Source organism: Balearica regulorum, chromosome 2 (genome assembly GCF_011004875.1).
Source record: "Balearica regulorum gibbericeps isolate bBalReg1 chromosome 2, bBalReg1.pri, whole genome shotgun sequence".
Classification (NCBI taxonomy): Eukaryota; Metazoa; Chordata; class Aves; order Gruiformes; family Gruidae; genus Balearica; species Balearica regulorum.
In genome coordinates, this window is record NC_046185.1 from 27388260 (window position 1) to 27411957 (window position 23698).

General features: G+C 38.8%; 1 protein-coding gene across 10 annotated transcripts in view; it reads left to right on the forward strand.

The window, feature by feature from the left end:
- Positions 1-23698, forward strand: part of RUNX1T1 (RUNX1 partner transcriptional co-repressor 1) — a 114261-nt gene that overhangs the window by 73414 nt on the left and 17149 nt on the right. For all 10 annotated transcript variants that reach the window (XM_075743737.1, XM_075743742.1, XM_075743736.1 and 7 more), the window contains 5 exons: positions 3557-3738; positions 11593-11843; positions 13115-13200; positions 13869-14070; positions 21440-21508. In XM_075743737.1, coding sequence (XP_075599852.1) covers positions 3557-3738; positions 11593-11843; positions 13115-13200; positions 13869-14070; positions 21440-21508 — 790 coding nt within the window. The remainder of the gene's footprint in view (positions 1-3556; positions 3739-11592; positions 11844-13114; positions 13201-13868; positions 14071-21439; positions 21509-23698) is intronic.

The window sequence follows — 23698 nt, forward strand, 5'->3', positions numbered from 1 at the left end:
TGTACGGTGCCTCACGCCAGGGAGCGCTGATCTATTACAGATAATGAATAGTCATCGAATTGCTTATCTTTCTACCAATTCTGGTTCAGAGGAAGATAAGATCATTCACCTGCAGAAACCTTCATTGGCTGGGAGCATTTTTCTGCACATTTTCTATATTAATATCAAGCAGGATTTAGTCTATTAAATTTAAGTAGTACATGGTGTACATGTTCAGTACTGCCAACACTCTGTTTTTCAATAGACATGCTGTGCATATTTGTTTTAAGCATCAGTATCAATATATGATTTGATGATTTTGAGTTACTTGGGCTCTCTGAACAAAAATTTGTCTCAATTTTAATATTTTTATTTTAAAAATATGCCTGTAAATAATTTATTTAAACTTGCAATTATAGAAACTTGCATCAAAGCCTAATTATACTACAGTCTAATGAAACCTTTTTAATTTAAATTCTAATACTGAAATATTTCTGTTGCTAAGGTTTTGAAGAAACTAGGAACATCCAACAACGGAAAATTATTAACTAATTACCCAGAGTGAGCACTGAAATGATAAACCAGCCTTTTGAAGCTATAGCTTCTTTTGCAGGTGCAGAGATAATGTTTTCTTTTCTGGTTAGAACAGTTCATTTCAAAGTGGAAACCAGGTCTGGCAGCTGGATAAAAACAAGTTCTCCTCTTCCTATCTGTGATTATAAAACTGATGGAGGAGACTAAGGCACTACCTAAATATTGAAGGATGTAAGGTCCAATCCAAAACAAGAGTAGGAGCATATTCCAGGCTCTTAAGTGCAACATTTTAGGGGACTGTAAGCCAGTAGTATCATAGTTGTTTGCAGTCAGTATTTTTCTAACATATATATATATCTGGCTTCTGGTCGAGAATTGGTTTGTATCCCTCACATGGAGAGATGTAGAAGTCTGTCTGCAGGCACCAGCAGCGATGCTGGGAGAAATGTGCTACTGCACATTGACAGATCTGCCTCTGCTGTCAGAGCTGAACCTCTCTCTGCATAAGGCTTTGCGTCCAAGGCCATTTTGGTTTCAAAGTCTGTCCGAGTATGCCTGAGTTGCCTTAGGAGCCTGATCTCTCCCTGCTTACGGTACGGGGAATGTCAGTACTTCATCTGCAACCAGCTTCCCAAAAACTAGTCCTTGTTGTGTATTGGGGCCATGGTGACCAGAAGCAGTCTATACACTTGACCTAGCCATAGAGAGGCCCTGATTCTTTTTCTTCCAATAAACTGATTATTTTTTACTATATGGCTTGATCAGGATTGTTTAGAATAATGCCTTGAGCAGATTGATAGTAGTTGTGTTGAACGAAATCTTTTCAAATACTTTAAGTCTTTGTCGAACGTTGCTTGATGACATTATAAACCCAAAAGTCTTCTTCTAAATGACGAGACATGTAATTCATAGTTTTCTACAACTTCTAAAAAATTAAGAAACTGAGTAGGTCCATGTTTAATAAATATATTAAAAGTTATACACATCTGTTCTGTGCACAGAAAACATGTTCAGTCCATTTAGAATAAAGGATACCTTTAACTGCAAATCTTCATGTTTATGGTTAAATAGCAAGAATTAACATTTCTTTAGGAGAAGGAAAACAAGTAAAACAAATTAAGGTCTTTGCTAGTCCATTGAAAATTTGTTTGTCTCCAGGACCCCGAAGTGTCCATGTATAAAATAAGTCCCTTTTGTTGGTGATAGTGGATAAGGAAAAGAAATGTGTTTTTCTTTAATTGCTCAACTGCAAAGTGGGGACTTCGTATTTCTACCTCACAGGAGTGCTGAGATGTGATGATACATCTTCCAAGTATGTACCACTATTAAAATCCCAGGTCTGATCCTGTTATTTCATCTAGATATTTATTTGTAAATACATATAAACTTCTCCAATCATTTTCTGCCACGTGAGGCAGTTCAGGTAGTTGGATGTCTTGGATGCTGTGTGAGCTTTTAAAAAATAACAATCAGATTAAAACAAGTGCAAAACCCTGCTCACAAAAGCAATATCTCTCTCGGTTATGTGGTAGCCCTGGACAAAAATGTGACAGATAATAACTGACAGAAAATACTTCTTTGGTACTTTCACAAAATATTTGTGTTCAGTGGAGGTCTGAAAAGACATCATATTCCACAATCAGCTGTCTTCCCATCCTAAGATAAATAAGTTAGAGGAATTGCTGGACTTTTTTCACTGTTGAAAAGCTTCATATGTACTAATTCTATTCTGGCATTTTTTTTGTTGCACAGTGGATCTGCTCTTATGTAATAGAGCATTTGCCATTGTTGTAATACTAGCAAAGTAATTTACCAAGATCCTGTGCTCAAAACTTTCCAGAACAACTGCTTTTTTTTTTTTTTTCTCTTCCCCCCCCCCCCCCCCATTCCCTGCACCTTAGTTTCGGAACCTTGTTGACTTCTATTTTTTTTTTTTTAAAAAGGACAGCCCCACCCCCCACTCCCACCCCACCACAGGAGTTATTTCAAAGCAAAGGGACCATTGGAGTTCTTTGTCTTATCTCTGGTTGCTAAAGGTCATGGAATTTAATCCACTACTTGAAAATCCCCAGGCAACAAATCGTTGTGCACTTGGCATAAATAAGAGAGGTTGGGGCAGATCACCTTATGGCACAAATAAGTAGGTAAGAAATGACTGGACTATGTTTGTATCGAAGTATGCACATGCTGCAAAGAAAAGAAGATGTTTCCCAGGATGCGTAACTATCTCCTCCAGTGGAAAGGACATACAGTTCCACCTTGGGCCCAAATCTAGCAGGAAGTGTGACTAAGCATGACAAAACATGCCCCTGGGGATCAATGAGCATTTTCAGTTCTCTGTGTCAGAGTCCTGGTACTCTCTAGCCCATGACCCAAGTCCCAGTGGGGCCCTGAGAGGAAGGTTAAAAATATTTGGAGCTCCATCTGGCTAGGAGGAGGGTCATAGCTCTCTGAGTGATTAGCTGAAGCTCCCGAACATGAGATTTTGTTATAATCTTTATCTTAATGTGTAACTGCAAGTGTAGTGGGAAAGCTGAGGGCAATCCTGTTCTTCTCAAGGCTGTTGAAGGATGGTGACTGAGGCAACTTCTAGAGCCACAGATCCTGTGGTTTCAAACAATTTCTAAGTACTAACTGCAGTCTGAATGGGAAACAAATATTGAAGAAGCTTTGACACTTGTTGAAAACTACTGCTCCATAGGAACTCAGGTTTTGAATAGTACGAAGGGAGATGAAGTCAGCCAGGGCTTTTTCCCCTTTTAAAGATGTGGAGCTCAGACCTAGTTTTCTCACAGTATTTGCAGTTTTATTTTCCATTTTCATAAGTAAACTCCCATCCTTCCATGCATATGTACCACAGCCATGACCTGACCCCATAAAGAGGCTGCCTGCTTTCAGGCAGCTAACCACAACAAACCTAATTGAGGATGCTTGCAACAGGTTCACCCCAGAGCAGGCTTTCCTTTGATTTCTGAGTTTTCTGCTTCGTCTCTGTTGAAACTACGTGCAAGCCGTCCCGTTAACGTGTGCAACGCTCTTGCAGGCCAATCTGCCCCTGCTGCAGCGGGAGCTGCTGCACTGTGCAAGGCTAGCCAAGCAGAACCCAGCCCAGTACCTCGCCCAGCACGAACAGCTGCTTCTGGATGCCAGCACCACCTCACCTGTTGACTCCTCAGAGCTGCTTCTCGATGTGAACGAAAACGGGAAGAGGCGAACTCCAGACAGGTGAGCACCGCCGTGCCTTTCACACCCCGCTCGGAAATGTCCCGTGGGTCGAACGTTAGCTCCGCTAGCAAGGGGGGGCGTGTGGGTGGGTGCGTGGGGGGAACTGGGGTGGTGTTCCCTGGGTGCAGGTCCTGCCCTCGTTACAGCTGTGTAATAGCCAAATTACCTTTGTGTATGTGTGCGTGCACGTGTATATATCTAGATGTATAGATACATGCACACACTGACTCAGGCAGCAACATTGCCTGAGGACATGCTGTGGTCCATTCGTAGAAGTAGCTCGTGCCATATAGCGCATAGTGTTTCTCTGCAGCATGAAGTGATGAGCAGCAGATCGCTCCAGCTCCATGTTCTTTGTAATTGAGGTTTTGTTGGATTGAACATTAAATATGGGGAAAGTGGCTAGGCACTTATATTGGGAAGTACAAGGCAAGCTTCGGAGCGCAGTCAGGGCTTTGACTCCTTTTGCTATGCTACGTTTGTTTCCATGTCCATATATCCAATATGCACAAGGATATTTCTTCCAAACAGGAGAAATGTTCACTGAAATCTGTTTTATTGTTGAGCTGAGAAAGAGTCTGTGCCGAAACAGGGCGAGCGAGTGCGCGTGTGCAAAGTATGGTAGCTTTAGGGATATGGAACAGTTTTCTCTTTTTCTTATTTGAATAAAGTTATTTATTTTGTGTTACAAGAAAATGACTCTTGTGGTTATTTTTAACTGTCTTCTTGTGACAGTGTTAGAAGTTCAGCTAGCATATACATACTACCTTTGGGATGCCCAAGTATTGGATTTTTTTAGTTTTGTTTGCCATGGATTTTATAGTGTGGAAAACTTTTATAATGCTATTTCTACCAAATGCTACTACCTGCATGCACAAGGTATGGCAAGTGTTCTAGGTATCTTTTAAATGAAAAAAAAAGATGAAGATTTGCAAAGTCAAGATGTCTTGCAGGTTCGTACAGGTGACATTTTTGTGTAGGGACAGGCCATGATATCACACGGAGAAAACAAAGTCTGAAAGTTCATGAGGCTGGTAGACAAAAATTCAACATCAAAAATTTTTGCATATATGAAAGTGAGATATTGATGATGTAGGTGCAAGATCTTGAAAATATCTGCATAGTAAAACATTAAGTTGATAGCCAGAAGTGAACAGTAAAAATTAGTGTAGCCATTAGATAGACAAAAATGAGAAAGTATTTGAAATGAGCTTGCTTTAGATTGTGTTTCAGGGAAATCCCTATGGACCAGCAAGATAATAAAGATACCAGCAGAGAAGCCCTTTTCCATGTATCCTCTTTTCACCATTTTTTCCTGACAACTACACCAAACTGAAACAGCCACCGGTGTTAACACAAACCTGCTAACCGCATTCGAGAAAGATGATTAATTTTCAGACATTTTCCATGTAGTGTCTTACTCTGTGCAAAAAGATAACATTTCCAAAGCTGAAATACAGCTCCCTGGGGCAGTTCTGCTGCATATCCTCAGTCTTTGCAGAGTGGTGTACCAAAACGTCTACTAAAAAGGCTTCTTAGAATCTTGCGCATCTTGTGAATAACTTAAATATCAGCATGTTGTAGACCAGTGTCAGTAGCAGGCACAGTATTTTTCCTACAAGCAGATGGACACACATTGAATTATCTCATAAGCCTGTGAGGTCTTGTTTGGCAGCGAATACAGAGGGGAAGAGGGATGTGCCTTCTCCTGACAGCCCTACCTCACTTTTTTCCCTGCTAATAGAGCGCAGTATTACTCACTTCTTCCATAAGGTCACAAAGGAAAAATGGGCAATAAAATATTTCCTTTGTTTTTCTTCCTTAGCATTCTGGAATAATACTACCCCCTGCTTTGAGACCCAGTTTGACAGTGTTGAATTTTGATTATTTTGTAATAAGTACAGTCTCACCTATGGTAGCTGCAGTCGCGGTTGTGTGGGAGGGTATGGGTGGTGCAGGTAAAAACTGGTACGAGAACTTAGGAATGAAAAGACCTCGTATTAGTCTTAGAGCAAAAAGGACATAGGAATGGCCTGTAAGAGGACTGCAGATCAGAATAATGTTAGATTTTAAAATCAACCTTCATCTTTTAATTAAAATGGAGGCCTAGACCTAGAGGGACGTAAGTCTGGTGTATGTTTCTTTTTTCCTCAGTGTTTCCGTTTAGTTAAAATACATAGGTGCTCTTGAAACTCAGAAATGTCTGCTCACGAGCAAGTGCCTTTGCCTCCACGACTGAGGTCTCTCTTAGGCTGCATCCAGCTCGGGGAGCCTTCATTTCCTCTCCACATAGTAACGTAGCTTTTGGGGCGGGAGGTAGACAGTTTAACTTCCAGTGCTGTGGGTCTGAATTCCCGGGGCCCAGGGAGGGGCTGTGATGTGGGGTGTCCCACTGGCCGGCATGCTCCGAGGTGCCAGAGCTATCAACCCGCAGTCTCTGTCATTTGCTGCTTGAAATTAGGGTCCTCAGTTCTGCGGAAGTGGCGTTTCAGAAAAGAACATGCTTTTTTGACCCTGAAATTCATTGCTGTCATGAAAGACCTGGAAAGACTGTCCAACTCACCCATTGGGATGGTGCCTTGAGCTGAAAAAATAAGTTGTTTTTTTGCGGTACTAAACAGCCCTGTCGCTGGTTAGTCACACCTGTGTCTCTATTGACTAAGATTAAAGTTACACAGAAAAAAATAAACTCATATGATAGTTTTGGCTGACCCGAGTTCCGTGGAGTTGTCTCATGCATTCAAGGACATTTGTACCACAGATTTAGTAAAAAGAACAAGATCTTGTTGGAAAGATTCTTAAATTTACTGAATGGGAGTTTGCATACTTTTAAATTTGGATAATGCAAGTAAATCACCCACAAAAGACCGTCCTCAGAGTCAGAGCATGCCCAGATTGAGTATTGAAACCAAATACTTGTCTGGCTTTATACTCATTACACTATTAATTATTTTAATTGTTTACAGAGGAGCAGGAGGAAACATCTGGGAATAAATATACCTTTTGTTCAGATATCTAAGTGGTTTTCAAATATACTAATAAAAATACAGTGGAAGATATGAGACATCCTTTAAGAAGAGGGTTTGCTGTGACTCTGTTACTAGAATATGGAAAAAAAAGACTAAAAGGCAACATCTTTCCAGGGGAAATAAATGCAGTTGAAATAGTTTTATTTGGAGGTATGTCTCTCACTAAAATGTGGTATCTTACTCACTTCCCAAGGGATATTTTTTATATGTGTATATATATACATATACACACACACACATACACACACAGCTCCCCAATATAATGTGTATGTTTTTATATATACTGTTTATCTACCCATCTTGTATATAGATGCATGTGTGTGTTTATATATGATACATACGCATATATATTAGAAATATTTATACACATATTCTTCCATATTTACATTTTTCTTTTATGCACGGTTAACTGCATATCGTTGATTGCAAAAGAGGTAAAATACAGTAAGGGACTAGGCAAAGGAAGTGCAACGTGTGTGTTGCACATAACCACATCCACCTCATGTTTTTTTGTTAAAATCCACATACAGTAATTTTTTTCTGCTTATAATTTCAGAACCTTTTTTGCATATGCATTTTCCAGTTCTGGTTATTTATCTGCATATCCGAATCTACTGTATGTGAGGTTTTATTGAGCAATCTGACAGCAGAGCTTCGTGTTTTACTGAATGTTTTCTTGGTGCATATGGTCTGACACGGATGAGCAGCCACGGTGAGATTTTGGAGTCTATTAAACTAGCTCATTAAAAAGATCAATCTGTTTCTGTAATAACACTGGGAACCATCAGTCACTGCAAGAGAGAAAAACTGACACCTGAGGAGACAACACATTTTGGTAATTTGTTCATGCCATGTCATGAACAAAGCGTTCACTATATTTTGTTTACAACTTTTGGAGTTTACATTCTACTGTAGTAAAGCAAAGGAACTTGGACCAATGTGAGTTTTTATTTTGGTGAATGAACGCTTAGTTATAAATAACATGATTTTAAACACATTAAGTACAAAAGTCTTTGCCAATTAGACATCCTTTGAGCTTGCTGGGAAGGGCTGTATGGCACATGAGCATGTCATATAGTGACTGTATTTATGACAGCTGCCTACAAAGTGGATATAGGGCATTTTTAAGCAAAAAAATCTGTTGGGATATCTCTACAAAACAGAAGTGGCCATGATTGTTTTATGACTTTAGAAAGTGCTGCTGTGCTTGCTGTACCCTTGGCTTTCCTAGTGATGAATTCATATTGAAAGTAACTGGAAACAGGGACTGACTTTGATAATTCTGTTAGGCAAATCCTTTTATTTTAAGAAGTTTCTCCACATCTCAATAAGGTGAAGGATGCTCTATACCCCTTGTAAGCCATGAAAAATTATGAGGAATTTTAAACAAATTTACTTAATATGAACCGTTAGCAAGGAAAATAGTAATCATTTCTATAACATAATATTATAAACAAAATAAGTATTTTATTCCAACAAAGCATTATCATATCTTCAGTCATCAAGACTTTATTGGTGGAAGTAAAATTTCAGTCAAAGTATTTTGCACTAATAGCAGATGAACAGCTTTGCCTGCTTCTTGCAAGCTGACTTCAGTGTTCTTTGAAATTGGTGTAATACTCTTGATCAGGTGAAACTTAATTTTCCAGCCAAGGCAGTTTTGTGTGGTCAGATTTCCTACCCAGGAAATTATCCATAAATTGCAATAATTGAAAAATTAAATGATAACTTACAAACAACATAAAATATGTTAAGTGGGTGCAGACTAATGACTAGTAGCTGTTCTGCTGTCTTTAATCTGAGTAAATCATGGCTCCAAGTGAAGTGACCCCTTGCATGTTTATAGCTGAAGGACCCCATCTTTATCATATTGCAAATTTTCCAAATGACAGTGCTGATTTATGTGCACGTCAAGGAAAATGTGACCAACAGGAGCAAGAAAGAGAAAAACAAGAAAACGTGTCAGGCTTCTTACACTTTTAATGTTATTTCCTCTTTACAGCTTGTTGTTGCTTTGCAAAAATCAGATGGATCACATAAAAATCAGATGAAATCAGATTAAAATTGTAGGGGATTTGGATTTGGAACTAGTACTCACACAGGTCTGCCAGTTACCCTGACACAGGAGTGCTTCCTCAGGCACCCAGGGAAATGCTGCTCTCCCAAGGGGGTGAGACCTGGAAGAATGAGTAGGACTGAGATCAGAAGCAGAATAGTAGGTTGAGTTCAGGGTATCTGAATTATGGCACTCTTCAGTACTCGACTTCTTTTTATCACTATATTCGGTATATTCAGATATAGTAAATTTGCCACTGATTCCTGTTCAGATGAGACTTTGGAAGTTGTTACTTTTTTATGTACTTTATGTGGTCAAAACACTAAATGAGTTTATATGCAGCCTCATTCTGCTATTCTGCTAAGTTGTTAATTTGGCCAGTGCAGAAAATATAACAACAAATTGTAGAATTAAGATTTCAACACCCAGAAAAGACTCAACAGCCATTATCCAGTATAATAGCAAAACCAGGAATTTAATTTCAGTAAATGTGTTTTCAATGGTAATGTTAATTTGTATGTTAGTTAAATGCAGGGTTCTAGATGAAAATGGATATGCTGGTGTGTTGTCCAAGCTAATGCAGTTCATTCCAGTTAAGTTAATTAAATATAAAGCATTTCTAAGAAGTACCTGTACAATAAAGTGCAAATATGTATATTTGTATGAAAATATGGGATTTTAACATCCAGTTATAGTTAAGAAAGGGAAAACTTGATTCCTACTTGTCACGCTTTTCTGGCTTGCTTTTCCTACACTGAGTGATCAAAAAAAGTCAATTAAGTTATTTAATTATTTACAGTTTCTGATTTTTTTCCCCCCATCTTTGTTAGAGATCATTCTAACTATAACAGTGAAGAACTTTGGCAAATTGAATAGCTTGGCTCGTACGTACAGGAAAGTCCACATTTCGCTTGCATAGTATTTTCACCATTTGAAAGACCTGGATGTAGAGTTTGAGTAAATATGTGCAAAGGAAACACACACCAGCAACTAAATACAAAACTTGTCTTGGAGAAAAGTCAAAAACATCGTTACCCATTGGGAGTTACTGCAAGCAGTTCCAACATGCCAAAAATCATTAAAAATATATGATGGTCCTCAGGTTTTCCTGATTAGGAGTTTTCACAGCCATTCTGTGTTTGCTTTGGAACAAGGTACATACTCCACTTTAACAAAGTATGTCTTTTATACCTCTGCCCAAAATTAGAACAGCTGTATTGGTGAAAGATTCTCCCCTCTTTGCCAAGTTAAGGTATAATAAAATGCATATACCTGCAGCTTCTCTGGCATCAGTGACTGTGGTGGGGTCCCTGGAAAATCTCTTTACTCCTGAAAACTGTGCCAACCCATCTTTTCATTTCCTGCTGGTAACTGCAAGCTCTTACTTTGATTCTGTCTCCCAGTGGATATTGACAAAGATTTGGTTTCATCCTTCCTCTCATTGACATTGAAGGAGAACCTACTGAGGGGCAACAGTTGATTCATTGAGTGTTTTTCCACAGACAGCCCCTCGAGGTTGGTTGGTTTGTGGGGGAGGGTTTGTTGAAAGGCAGTTGGTTTTAACACTGGGCAAACACGAAAATTGAATAAATTTACCTTCCTGACAAAGCGATAAAAAATTGCGTTATTACTAGGAAGATCTATTACGCCACCCGTAAATCACAAAAGAGAAAGTTCTCTTTAAAAAAGTCTGGAATATATCAACTGTTTAGTAAAGGTTTTTGGAGGGAGGGCTGCAACCTCAACAGTTTGCGATCTTTATATCTAACAACCTTTCTGTTTGAAGCTAATATTTTGTAGGTTTTGTTTATTCCAGTAAAACCCCCGTACTTCAATGAAACAAAGCTTCCCTAAAAGGACCTGTGAACCTATTGAAGTAACTCTAGCCTTTCTTTTTTTTATTTTAATGGCAAATGAATTTAGTGTGAGATCTAGGTTCTTGGGTGGAGGTCCAAAGTAGAGGCTTCTTTGGAAATAGCTGATTAGGAATGAAACTGATTATCTATAACGTAAAAAACTGCCCTCCTCCCTGGTAACTCTGAGTTACCTGGTTACCTGAGCATAAAACCCCTGTCTAAGAGTAATGGAGTGGAAAATCTTGAACGTTTTTGAGGACTTGAGTCTAACCACATCTTCCTGCAAAATTAATGACAGGCATAGCACCTTTGACTGAAATAGCCCAGATGGTACAAAAATTTCTGAAGGAAGCATTTCTTATCATCTAGAGTCATTCTTGCCCAAAGTCTCAGTATGACATGGATCTTGATGGGAACTCAGCCTGGCATTACGTATAACCAACCTTGAAGGTGCACTACCTTAAGACTGTATGCTCTCCTCTTACAGAAACCCACATTTCTTTAACTGCGAATTTCCCCTAATCACTATAGCACTACTGAAAGTAGGAATTTCTCAGTCTGTAGCTTCATGTATCAGTTGATTGTCTCAGCTCTGCAATTACTTGTGTATCCATCCCACCAGCGGGTGATTTCAGTGAATGCTGCTCACTCTCCAGCCCAACTCTTTAAGCCGCTTCATCAGCAGGCTCACCCTGCTAGTATTTCTCAAGTCACAGGGATAGTTAGACAACGTGAATGTGTCCTTTGTATATTTTGAATAAGCAGTGTTATGAAACGTTCTGCAACACCACACGCTTGGAGCGAAGTGAAAGAACAAGCTTTAGTTCTGAAGCTGCACATGTAGGTGGGGGTGTGTGTTCCTGAGCAGCTCTGCTCGCTAAGTGAATTAAAGTTCCTTTGCTTTGTTTTTCAGAACCAAAGAAAACGGCTTTGACAGAGAGCCTTTGCACTCAGAGCATCCAAGCAAGCGGCCCTGCACTATTAGCCCAGGCCAGCGGTACAGTCCAAATAATGGCTTATCTTATCAGCCCAATGGTCTGCCTCATCCCACCCCACCTCCACCTCAGCATTATCGTTTGGATGATATGGCCATTGCCCACCACTACAGGGACTCATACAGACACCCCAACCACAGGGACCTCAGGGACAGAAACAGACCTATGGGTAAGGCATGTTGATTTTCTGCATTAGTTTGTAGTTTGGGGTTTTTTTTTTTTAGGTTTCTTTTCTCCTTGTAATTATATTCTGTATTTTGAACACTTTTTTTTTTTTCCTGATTAAATATACCTTCCGTTCAGATGTGGCCTTTATAGGTGTTTGTCCGCCTAGCTGCTTCTAATGGCCTTATTTCAGATTTATATTTGTAAAAATGGATTGAATTTTGTCTTTGCTATACTCCAAAGCAAGAGAGTCAGAAGGAGGAGGAACACGTGCTTTCACAGCTGCGTAGATGACATGGACACTCAGGTGTTTGGCAGGCAAGGATAGGTAGATCCTTTTATTTTTCTTTGACAGTAACACCATCGATATAGCTTGATTTCAGCTCAGACTAGAGGAAAGCCTTTGGAGAAGCCTCTCGTGTGTGACATCTCAGGAGTGCACTGCGGCGGCGTGGGGATGTCTGCAGAGGATGCAAACGGCAGAAGCACCAACCACACCCCACGCAGGGCTACCCTTTGCAGCACATTTTGGTTTAATGAGATCTCTGATGCTCTTGGATTTGCCTGGCTTGCTTCACATCTTCACTTACTATTCTTCTGTGTTTTAAGCAAATCTTCAGTAAAAGAGGAACATTTACAAATATTCAGCATCTTTACAGAGGTGGCTAAACAAAGGGCAAGTGTCAGTTCCTCTTGAGTGTTGATAATAAATACTGGCTTGGTTGTATCATCTTGTCAGCTGCTCTATGTGCTACATTTTAACCACATGTTGTTTAAACATCTGTGAGGGGATGAACCTTTAATGATGCTCTCTGTTGACAGGGTAGTAATTACTGCATTTAGTGAAATAACATTGAGTTTATACTAATACTTTTTGAACTCTCTGAAGTACAACTAGTATTCGATACACTGAGTTACCAAATAATTGTCTTGCTGACGACTTCAAGTAGTGCAAATGAAAAATCATATATTATATTATATTATTAATTGTGTATAGTCAGAAAGGGTGATGCCCATTTTTGAGGAGTCCTCTTGCAGCCTACAGAACTTCCAGAATTGAAGACATTAAATTTTGTAAACCAGTAGCATCTTGTGTGGGGAAAAGTGCTAGAGAACTCAGAGCAAAGTTTTTAAGCATCCATTTATTTTTGTGGTGGCATTCCTGATACTGGACCAGGTAATGTATCATATATTTGTCTGATAGGCTCTTTTTCTTCTTTATTTTCCCCTAGAGGACTCCCAACATTGTAAACATGATTTGCTCCTTTTTGGCAGGGTTGCATGGCACACGTCAAGAAGAAATGATTGATCATAGGCTAACAGACAGAGAATGGGCAGAAGAGTGGAAACACCTTGACCATGTAAGGGCTAAATGTACTCTTGCCTTGTATAATTGTCTGAAAGGAGCCCTTCTACGACAGGAATTTAAACTTTTTCTTTTAAAACAAATCTGAATCCCTGGATAAGTTTTGAAAACATTGGTGATTAAATGTAGGGGCTTGATATTCCCCATTGGGTAGCTCATATTAGGCCTTGCTGTTCAAATGCCTGTTGCAGTATCCTAAATATTACAGACTGCCAAAAGGGGAGCGGACACTGCTCCGTAAACCCTGGATCTGGAACACATGACCTTCACCCTTAGTGCTGGTGGATTGGATTTTTTTCTTTGAATTTATTGGCTCTTATAGCATTTGTAGGCATCAGTTCTGGACCAGATCTCCTGTTCTCTGTGGTGCCGTGTGATACTAATGGTGGGACTGCAGTCAATTCAGTCTTTTCCTCCTTGTCTTCTCCCTTTCCCCTAGAAATCTGTACCTGTACAGTTTAGGAACGCCAGTTAAAACACGAAGGGATTGTCATTCTTAAAAGCAAAGCTGGAATTTTTCAGCTGTATTTGAAATAAGAGGGAGAGACTTCTTCATTCTTAAAACCCAGGCACTTGACACATTAAAGTTTTCTTTATTTTTCTGTCAGTTTATGAATAAAATGTTCTTTTTTCTTTCTCTGCTCCATCCATCACTGTGAATAGCTGTTAAATTGTATAATGGACATGGTGGAAAAAACTAGGCGATCTCTCACTGTACTACGGCGATGTCAAGAAGCAGACCGTGAGGAGCTTAATTACTGGATACGGCGGTACAGTGATGCGGAAGATTTAAAAAAAGGTGGTAACAGCAGCAGTAGTCATTCCAGACAGCAGAGTCCAGTGAATCCAGATCCAGTTACATTAGGTACAGTATCCTCATTAAAAATTCTTTATTGATCCTGTTTCAGCTGTGACAGTGACAAAATACTCCCCTTTGTGACAACTGAATTAACTGTAATTCTTATGCCCTAATAGTCATGTTTACATGTGAAATGGCTTGATGGGCTCCATGATAACTTGCTTTCCATTCAGCAATACCTGACAGTGGTGGGATGGAAGGACAGACTGTCACTTCCAAGACTTAACTTGAAAATTGTCTTTTCTAAGGAAATGAAGGGAGATACAAAGATATGGGCTCTTCTTAGCTGTACCTGGTTTCTGCATAAGATCTGGGATGCCCACAGCCCTGCACACATGATCCTCCCAGGTCTGTGTCCAGCGCTGCAGCTCACGCAGGTGTTTTCTGAGCTAGTTTGGGTACTGCTTACTGTGTAGTTACACAGCTCAAGCTGCAAAGCCCACTTACAAGGAGCAGACCAAGCAGTTGGACTTTCACCCCCTGCAGATCTCATAGTCACACTCACACAATAGTCACACACAACTCCTCCATGATGACTCTGCTGTATAAAAACAAGCTTTTATTTTGTAGGCTTTCTGTAGTTTATTAATAAGTTGGCCTGCTTCTACCCTATCCACTTGCTTTTACAGCAGGCGTGGTAAAGAAATGCATCTTGGCGATGCCTTTGTATTGTTCTCTTCTCTTATGAACAGAACAACAAACTATGATTGCTTGTCTAATATTTATCTTTAAAAAAATAACTTGTCCATATCGAATGCCATCTACTTAAAATCATCATAAAACTGTGGTCATTAGTAGAATTGAATGTGTGCGTTATTTTGAACTATATTTTATTTAAAGCTGTGTTTTCCTTTTGCCCTTAAGAATAACTTATTAAATCCACAACTTACTTAATTGCAAATAGAAAATCAGAAAAACAAAACTAATGTGCTCTCCATCTTCCTCTTGGTAAATCTCTAGAATTCTTACTGTAATATTTAGTGCCTCTTGATAACAAATGTACCTTTTTTGTTGTTGTTGTTGTTTGTGTCAAATGATCTGAGCCAATAGCTCTATAAATTAACCTCAGTCAGTGAAAAGAAGGGTTGTGGAAATGCTGTTCCCAACTTCACTAATCAGTCTAGTCCCTAGAGGAGCCCTTCTCAGAAAGAAGCATTCAGGTAATGGCTTGTATGAATAGTGTTAAATGTAATGTAAAGAAAGACTCATAAATATGGCATCTGAAATGTTGATCACATCTGCAGCTTCGGGAAGAACACTTGTGAGGAAGCCCCTAGATCAAAAGCAGTGGCACCCTTTTCTAGTAAAGCTGTGATGCAAAAAGAGCTGGGCCACGGTGCTTGTAAGTATAGTTAGTAGGTTAAAAAAAAGAAAGGAAACTTGAGTTTTTATGATTTCCTCAAAGAAACTGGAACTCAAGACATTCATCAAAACTTCACAGATAGTAGTACACTCCAAGAAAAATAGTCATAACAACAGCAACAAACAATAAAATGAAGATCAAACATACAATTAAATCCCTATATTATCATTTTGTTTGTGTGCTTGTCAAGATGAAGTCTTGAAAACAGCAAAGTCTGTCTGCTTAAAAAGACATTATACAGGACAGCCTTTGGCACTGGACACACCAGTCACCTCTGCAGTACTGTGGGTACAACTGAACTGGTTGGAGTGAGTCCATTTCAATTTTAACACATCCATTTTGGTTATTTGGCTTTAAAAACTACTTCTCTAGACTCATAGATATGAAAATTGGGTCTTGTTAGTGATGTAGCATCCATGTCAGTTGTAAATATCGATAAGAAATGCTTCTATGTCTTGACATGTAAGGCAGAAAATAATTTGGAGTCTGTGAAAAGGTAATCCTTATATTTCCTCAAATCTGGTAGTGATCGAGTTAGCAAAATGAAAATTCTTAACATTCAGAGGTATGATAGAACTGAAGTGGTGTCTGTGAGCCTTGAGACACTGTTCTGCGTAGGGCTTTTTATTTTAGTTTTGAAGTGAGGAGGAATGGGTTGGAAATTTCCTCCAATATTTTAATTAAAGTGCCACAACATGTAAATATTGTTTTTTGCTGTAGGGATCTAAATGTCAGTGATTCCCCTTTGTACTTTTTTTTTAAACAAGGTAATCCACCCTTTAAATCCATTTTGTCATCTCCACTAGCAAGAGGAAAAAAAAAAGAGGGCCATATGGCTACATTGTCTGTGCCTTTGTTTCTTTTTCTTTAAGATTAAAATATCATCACTGAAGTGATAAGTTCTCACTATAAACATTATGCCACAATCTTCATAGATAGCTCTTGCTGAAAAACTCTGAGCTGAAATTTGACATATATAGTTTGAGTCCAAAAGAAATTGAAGAAAATTCTGGTCGTCATTTTGAACCAGCAGATCTTTTGTTCTGCCAAAGATTTTTGTGCTTCTTTTAATTTGACATCCCTGTAAATAATGTTGAGCTTGACAGTTCACAGAATCTGATCAATATTTTTTGGTTGGGATTTTTGATTAAGAAATCAAGTGAAATATTTGATCATTCATTTTAATGCAGTCTAATCCAATACACGCATTAGCCAGCTACAACAGGTTACAAGCTCTCATTATTCTCCGAGACTGTGTTGAAGGTAAGATGGGTCCATTCTTTTCAGTCTGAATAATACATGTTTATGAAAGTCTAAAAATGACTCAGACTTTATATATATTCACTTGATGAGCTGTGATGGTCTATGAAGTGAATAATACATCATCCGACTCCTCCATTTCTGCTGAAGATTTTCAGTACTACATACTGCAGCAGGACTGCAACTTTCATCCTAATAGTGAATAATTACACATATCAGACACTGTATACTGAAATACACACAGTCAGATAAATTAAAGATGAGGGTTCTTCAACATTGTGGGTTATAAACAAGATCTATAACCTTATTGAGTGCAGCTGTGGCTCTAGATAAGTGGTGTAGGCACACATCAGAAGGTCTGCAGCGATGTTGATATTTTGTGTCTGTTGAATTTATCTGAATGGAAATCTTACAAAACAGAGTTTGAAATCTCCAACTGAAGAGTGCCAATACCTGCAGGATTTGCCCCAGGAAGCCAGGTTTCTCAGAAGTATATTAATTTGTCAGAAAGACATAGGTTAGCCATTTCTTAATACATTTTTAAATGTTAACCCTTTCAGGGCTAGTTTATATTTAATCAAAGGTTGTTCACCCTCATACTTCCCGTGTTAGCCAGGGCATTCCTGCCGATATATGTCTGTTCATGCTGCGATTATAAAATCTTTCCTTTGCCATTTGCAGATAATCAGCATTGCTGTGATATGCATGATATTCTCAACATGAGCTAATGAGAACGCTGTGAATACCACAGTAACATCTATAACTTGTAATCCTAGAATATAAAGCCTCTGTAATACTGGTCACTGATGATATTAACTATTGGTCTTAATCTACTCGCTGCATGGGAGGTTTGGGCTGGATTGTGGCGTACTGAATTGCATGCTGTTAGGTAGGGCTACAGCTGTAGAAATATTGCGCATTTGTATTCTCAATGTTCATTTCTGACCTCCTTGGGACTAGGGTCACTTTTATCCATTCCTTATACCACCTTTGCTACTGTCATGCTTCCCAAAATACTTCATAGTTGGCATAAAAGAGAGAAAAATTCTCGCTGCTAGTTATTGGAAGTTTGATCTTGGTTGAGGATGATTCAGTAGTTTGGTACCTGCGTGGTTTTTCTTTCTTTATTTGTTTTAAATGAAAACACAACTATATTTTTAACACAATTTCACATGTGTTCAAGGAGTGTTTAATAACCACAAAAGTGTATTAGAGGGCAAAGATGTATGCAAGAATACTTGAAACTCGCGCCCGCCCAACGTGGTTAGCAAGGAAGTCTCATTCAGTATTACACTTCTTCAGATTTGTATCTGTATATTTCATTAATTTGAGTGGCACACTTTTGAGCTTGACTCTTACAAACAAGGCAATGAATATTTGATATGTTCTTGAAATAAATACACCAGGGCTTATATGGAACGCAGCACCATATTGTGACAATAGGATTTTTTGTGGTGAACGTTTTCTTTCTTATTTAAAAAATTATCCAGGATAGACTAAAAATAGTACTTTTTCTATATATTTTACAAAATCATATATTATGTTGTTCCCTGCTGTTCAATAGAATGTGAGGCTGAAACTGAGACCAATTTTTCTGTCTTTTCCTCATGTGTTGTTAGGTCCCAGTCCAACAACTTCCTTGCCAAAAAGTTTATTTCGCATTAAAAAAGAAAATTCAAAAAACATTTTAAATTTAAAAATCTATTCTATTTTTACTCCATTTAAGCTCTTCACAGTCACGTACTGGTTACTCCAACGTATATGTGCTTTTTATTTTCCTTGTTGGGCTTTTTCATCAGGTTCAGTAGGAATGGGACCTATTATCAAGAAGTGCTCTCAAACCATGCCTTGCCATGAATTTCAAGTAAATTTGGTAGTGTACATCCCCATGTTCTGCATAATAACATTGTTGCATTTTCACCATTAACAAACCTTCATATTATGCCTGACATGTAAAGCCTTTTCCGTTATCTTTTCCTGTATGAGCTGCCTTGCCGCTTCAGGTTATTCCTAATTTTGTCTGATTTCATTCCGTTTCCTTCCAAGCAGAATTTACTTTGACTTCTAGGTGCTGCAGTCAGTCAGTTAATATAGTGCATTCTTCCTCATGATGGCTTTTTACAGTTGGTTTTACATTTAGTATTTTAGAGACTTCACTCAACAGTATTACTTTTGGTTTGAGTTTGCTAGACATCCAAGTTAAGATCTTTCTGGTTTACTTTTAGTGAGCAAGTTCTGTGATTTTTAATCTGAAGCACACATTACTGTAAAAATAATAATAAAAATATATACAACTTATATCCTCTGGTCATATCCTGTAGATTAGCCCCCAGAAGAAGATTGTTTTCATGGACTCATCACCACTGACTAAACAATAGTCATGTCAGTAATATTTTTCTTCCTTGGAAAATATGTTTTTTATTATCTTCCTAAGTGCTTCTTGTCTTTTTTTGTGTGCCATTCCAAACTATGGGAAAGTCTCTCATAAGCTCTTGATTTAATTCTTGCAGAGGATCTCATTCCTCATGTAAATAATTTGTGGTTGGAATAAGAGCTTGATTGATGTTTATGTTTTGGAAATTTTAACAATTAGCTGGCAATCTGGTCATTTATGTCATTGAATTCCATTTTTGGAAAGTCACGTGTACTAAAAAAATCAGCTCCACGTTCTCTTTAATACTAAGTACCACGGTGAAGGGCTTCAATCAAAGTTACGATCCCCTTGCAGTGGATGGTACCTTAAATAGCAGACAAGAAAACCCAACACAAAATAAATGAATGCAACAAATCCCTTGTTTTGCCACATTTGGAGCCTGGTTGTGTCTTTTCGTGCAGGTGTTGCAGGAAAGCAAATAAGAGAGGTTTTAATTTTTCGCCTTTAGTTTTCCTGAGCTTCCAAGCAATGTTTTCTGCTGCTGCCTCTGTCCCTGACTGAACTGGCACTGCTCCCGTAAGTCTAAAAGCCTCCAGGGGATGCGAGAAGTGTACACAATGATATATGTCATCTCCAGAATCATATGAGCCAAGTGATACGAGAATTTTCCTGTTTTCAGCATCAGGTCTGAAGTCCTCTGTCATGTCAATTAAACACATGTAAATAGCTGTTTTGCAGAATCTTGCACACACATTTACATACACACACACACACACACCCTGCCCCCCCATCATTTTATGCTCGAGAGGTGTGAAATTCTGCCTACAAAAATCCGGTTTATTTTCATCCCATACTTTAGTGACAAACAGAAGAGCTGGGGAAATCCGCTCAGCTGCCTGTCAGATGGGAAGATTCAGTCTACCCCGCTGGTGTCTGCAGATTCATGTGCTAGAAACTGCATCTGTGGAACAGTGCGCAGGGACTGGGATTCCCTGCTTCTGCGTAGCTGAAATGGCCCCGGTCATTTCCACCTCTGTTAGCTGTCTGCAGTATTAAACATCATATTGTAAATTTATTTTAAGTTGCTGTAGCCTACTGTATATAAACAGCACGGCATGCATATGGATGGTGGTGTAAAAACCAATTTGCAAAACCTAATGATTCAACCTTTTTCCTATAAATACTACTTTTTGACCAAGTTAGCAAATAATAACTTTGAGATACAAAAATGAATACATTTAGTAAAAGATTTCAAAGAATGACATGTACTTTCGTTATGTTTCAAACTCGGACATCAAACAGGATGTTTAATTTCTAGCAAGATCTCTAAAAAGATGCAAACCTCATCTCTAATGTAATAAATCAAGTGATTTTATTTTGACAATTGAATTTGGTCACACAGGCAATATTCATCATGGCAATGACCTTACCTTTATGTTTTTTCTTTTTTTTTATTTTCTCCTCTATTACTTTGAGAAACAGTTAATCGGGTTTTACATTGTATTTAAAAAGAGCAGCTTTTCATCTGCTGAGAGTCTGTATGCTAAATTTCAGGCCAAAGTGAATTTTCTTTCTGTATTTTCTGATCTTGTGTCTTTGAAGTCCGTGTGGAAGGGATCTTGCTGATTTCAGAGCTCTTAGGCTCAGGCCCAGAGGTTAAACCCTTTAAAAAAAGAGGAGGGGGGGAAAAGCTGTCAAAATGGGATTGAAATATATGGGTGAATTACGAGCTTCAGCTCCAGTGAGGTTGTTTGGCAGCATATGTATTTAGGGGCTTAACCTAAAGTTAAAGGTTCTGTTTTTCAAACTCGAGCAGCTACAGTTGCCAACATGAGCTCAGATAGAGGAAAGCGTAGCTCTGAATATAGAAACACCCCTTTCTTTTTCTGTGGACAGCTTATTTGATCACTGGAATGACATCTTGGCTTTTATCTCCGCTCGTCAGTAGCCATTCTGTTCTCACGGAGCACAAGTGCGAAATGTGGACTGTCGCCCTCTTTCTTCTTCCTTTTCATAAACATAATGATAAAAAGGATGAAGCATGTTACTCCCTCAGCTGGTGTTGCAAAGCCAGCCTTAAAAGCATGGAAACTGTCATATGGACTTGCCTTGAAACTCTGTAAAATAAAAATAAAGCGAACTAGTCTCAGCTTGGCTTGAGATGAGGCATTTGAGTCCTAAACGTTGATCTGGTCTATGTGACATTCATGAGCTACGGCCACAGCATCGTTTTATTTTGAGTCGAGAAAAACTTCATGTGATTCTTTTTGTCTGAGCGATAAGTAAAGGGAAAAGGTATTTCTGTAAGTCCTGTTCTCAACAAGCAAGCATTGCTTACATGCTCTTTCTTTTTCCCTCCGCACCCCCTCCTCCTGCAGAATCGCATCGGGAATTCCTTCACAGGCCTGCGTCTGGATACGTGCCAGAGGAGATCTGGAAGAAAGCTGGTAAGAACTGTTTAAAAACACCAGCTTAGTCTTCTGGCAGCTGTGTGCAGTTGTTAATGCACTGATGTGAGGAATGGCAAAAAAAAGGGGGCGGGGGGACAAAAAAAAAGGGCTTACTACTAACAAGAAGAAATTGTGTTTAATAATCTTAAACTGGAACTGATCAGGACATGAAATAATCTTTATAATAGAAGCATCTGCTGCTACAGTTAGGGGGATATCAGTACTTCCATTAAGGACCCCTATTTTCAGGGGTTAAAATGGCTTCAGGCTTAAACTTGATAGACTAAAGTTTCAGTCTGTTAGCAATTTTTAAAAAAAAAGTTTGTGTGGGTTTTTGGGGTTGGTTTTTTTTTTAAGCTTCAAGGTTCTTACCTACTTAAAGTCAGAGTTCCCAAAGGAGGGGAAAAAGCCGAATTATACCTGTTAAAGAAAAGCTTTCAGCTATGCAATGTAACCATTATTAATTTTAAAAAGATTTTGTGCCTGTCAGCCCCGCAGTGAAGTCTGTGCTCATAAACCTGCAGAGTTTTCAATGAAATAAGTGAGATCGTATCTCTGCAGCTGCTCTGAGTGGTTGCAGGGGCATTGACAGCTTCTTCCCCGAGTTTGAAAAGCACCACGGGCAGACGTTGTGGTTGTGCAGAGTTTTCTTCAAGACTTTGAAACTCCGCCTGAGCACAGGAGTTTCCTGGTGAGGATCCTATGGTGGTGCTGGAACTAAACCTTTGCTCTTTTGACATCGATATCAGAGCTGCCTTGTTTTCAGAGGGGCCAGGAGGTAGCTCTTGAACTCCAGCGAGGTAGTTGAGCTTCTATCTGCACATTCATACACACCCCCTCTTTTGAACACCTGTATAACCATGAAGTCTCCTGCAGCTGTCTGAGCAGGAGTTAATGATTCAATGGCAAATATGCAGCAGTTTGGATGCTTTCTGAGCAAATGTCCTGTCACTGCTTGCTGGTTTTTGGTGTATTTTAAAGTAGATATAGCACATACGTGTAAAAATGTTATGCTGGCATATTGTTATATCAGACAAGAAGTTGTGTTGTTTGTGTGATGTGGGTTTATCACGTGAAGTCTACGTTTGTCAATAGGTTAATTAATATTTTTGGAACTGTTGCATTTTCTATGAAAAATAACAAAGCAATTACATATTTTTCTCTTGTCCAAGGAAAGCGTAGCCTATATAACTCAGTACCCAGAAGTATTTTTATAGTTTGTTGTGCTATGTGACAAATGAGAAAAAAATTGCATTATTCAGTGGAGTTTCAGGAACTTTATTCCTCTTGCAAAAAGTAGGTTTTGATGTTGTTCGGCATATCGGGTCATTTATGACTCCTAGATGCAGTACAATAGCAGAAAAACAGTTTCTTCATAAGCTAGCAGTACAAGTTTATTGAAGCTTTTGGCCTGAGTTATAAAATTGGATGCACATTCACATTGTGTATATCCACAAATGGTATTATAAAGGAGCTGTGACATGTCATTTTATGACATATATGTCATCAGTTCCTTTGAAACAAAGTTTTTCCTTTGGTCCCATTTCTAGTCTCTATTTTCATGCTGCTGTGGGTTTAAATCAGATTCCCTGTATTAACTGAGCATACGTATGAACTGGAGAATGAAAAAAGTCTGACTTCCTACAGGATGCATACCTGTATCTATTACTAATGGTAGTAAAACATCAGAAAGCATACTGCTTTTCATAAATCACGGGCCTTCATTTTTCAGGAAGGTGCACTGAAGTTGAAGGTCTCCACAATTTCATAAGCAGCTCAGTGCAGGAAAGGTGCAATTCAGCTCTGTAAGAATGGGTCTCTGGTGCCATTTGAGGTGCTCTGTAGTTTCCTGGCTGGGCTGCAACTGCCGGTCAAGAGGCTGCAAATCTCTCACAAGTCATTTCTGCTGGCTCAGTGTGGATATCTTGGTATCTCAGATGTCCATAAAGACCAATGTGTAGACAGCTGAATCAAGTATAAAAGTCTGATTGGGATGCTGAATCCATTGACCTGAAAGAATTTGGCATAAAAATGGTTAATAAGCAACCTCAAAAGCATGTGAAAAAGGGATTCGCTTTCAACTTTTGGAGATTGCTAGACTCCAGCGCAGTTCTTTAAATATATCAAGTTAAGCACGTGCTTTTGTGATTGTTGGAAGAAGCACACAGTATGCGGCACCTTGTGAAT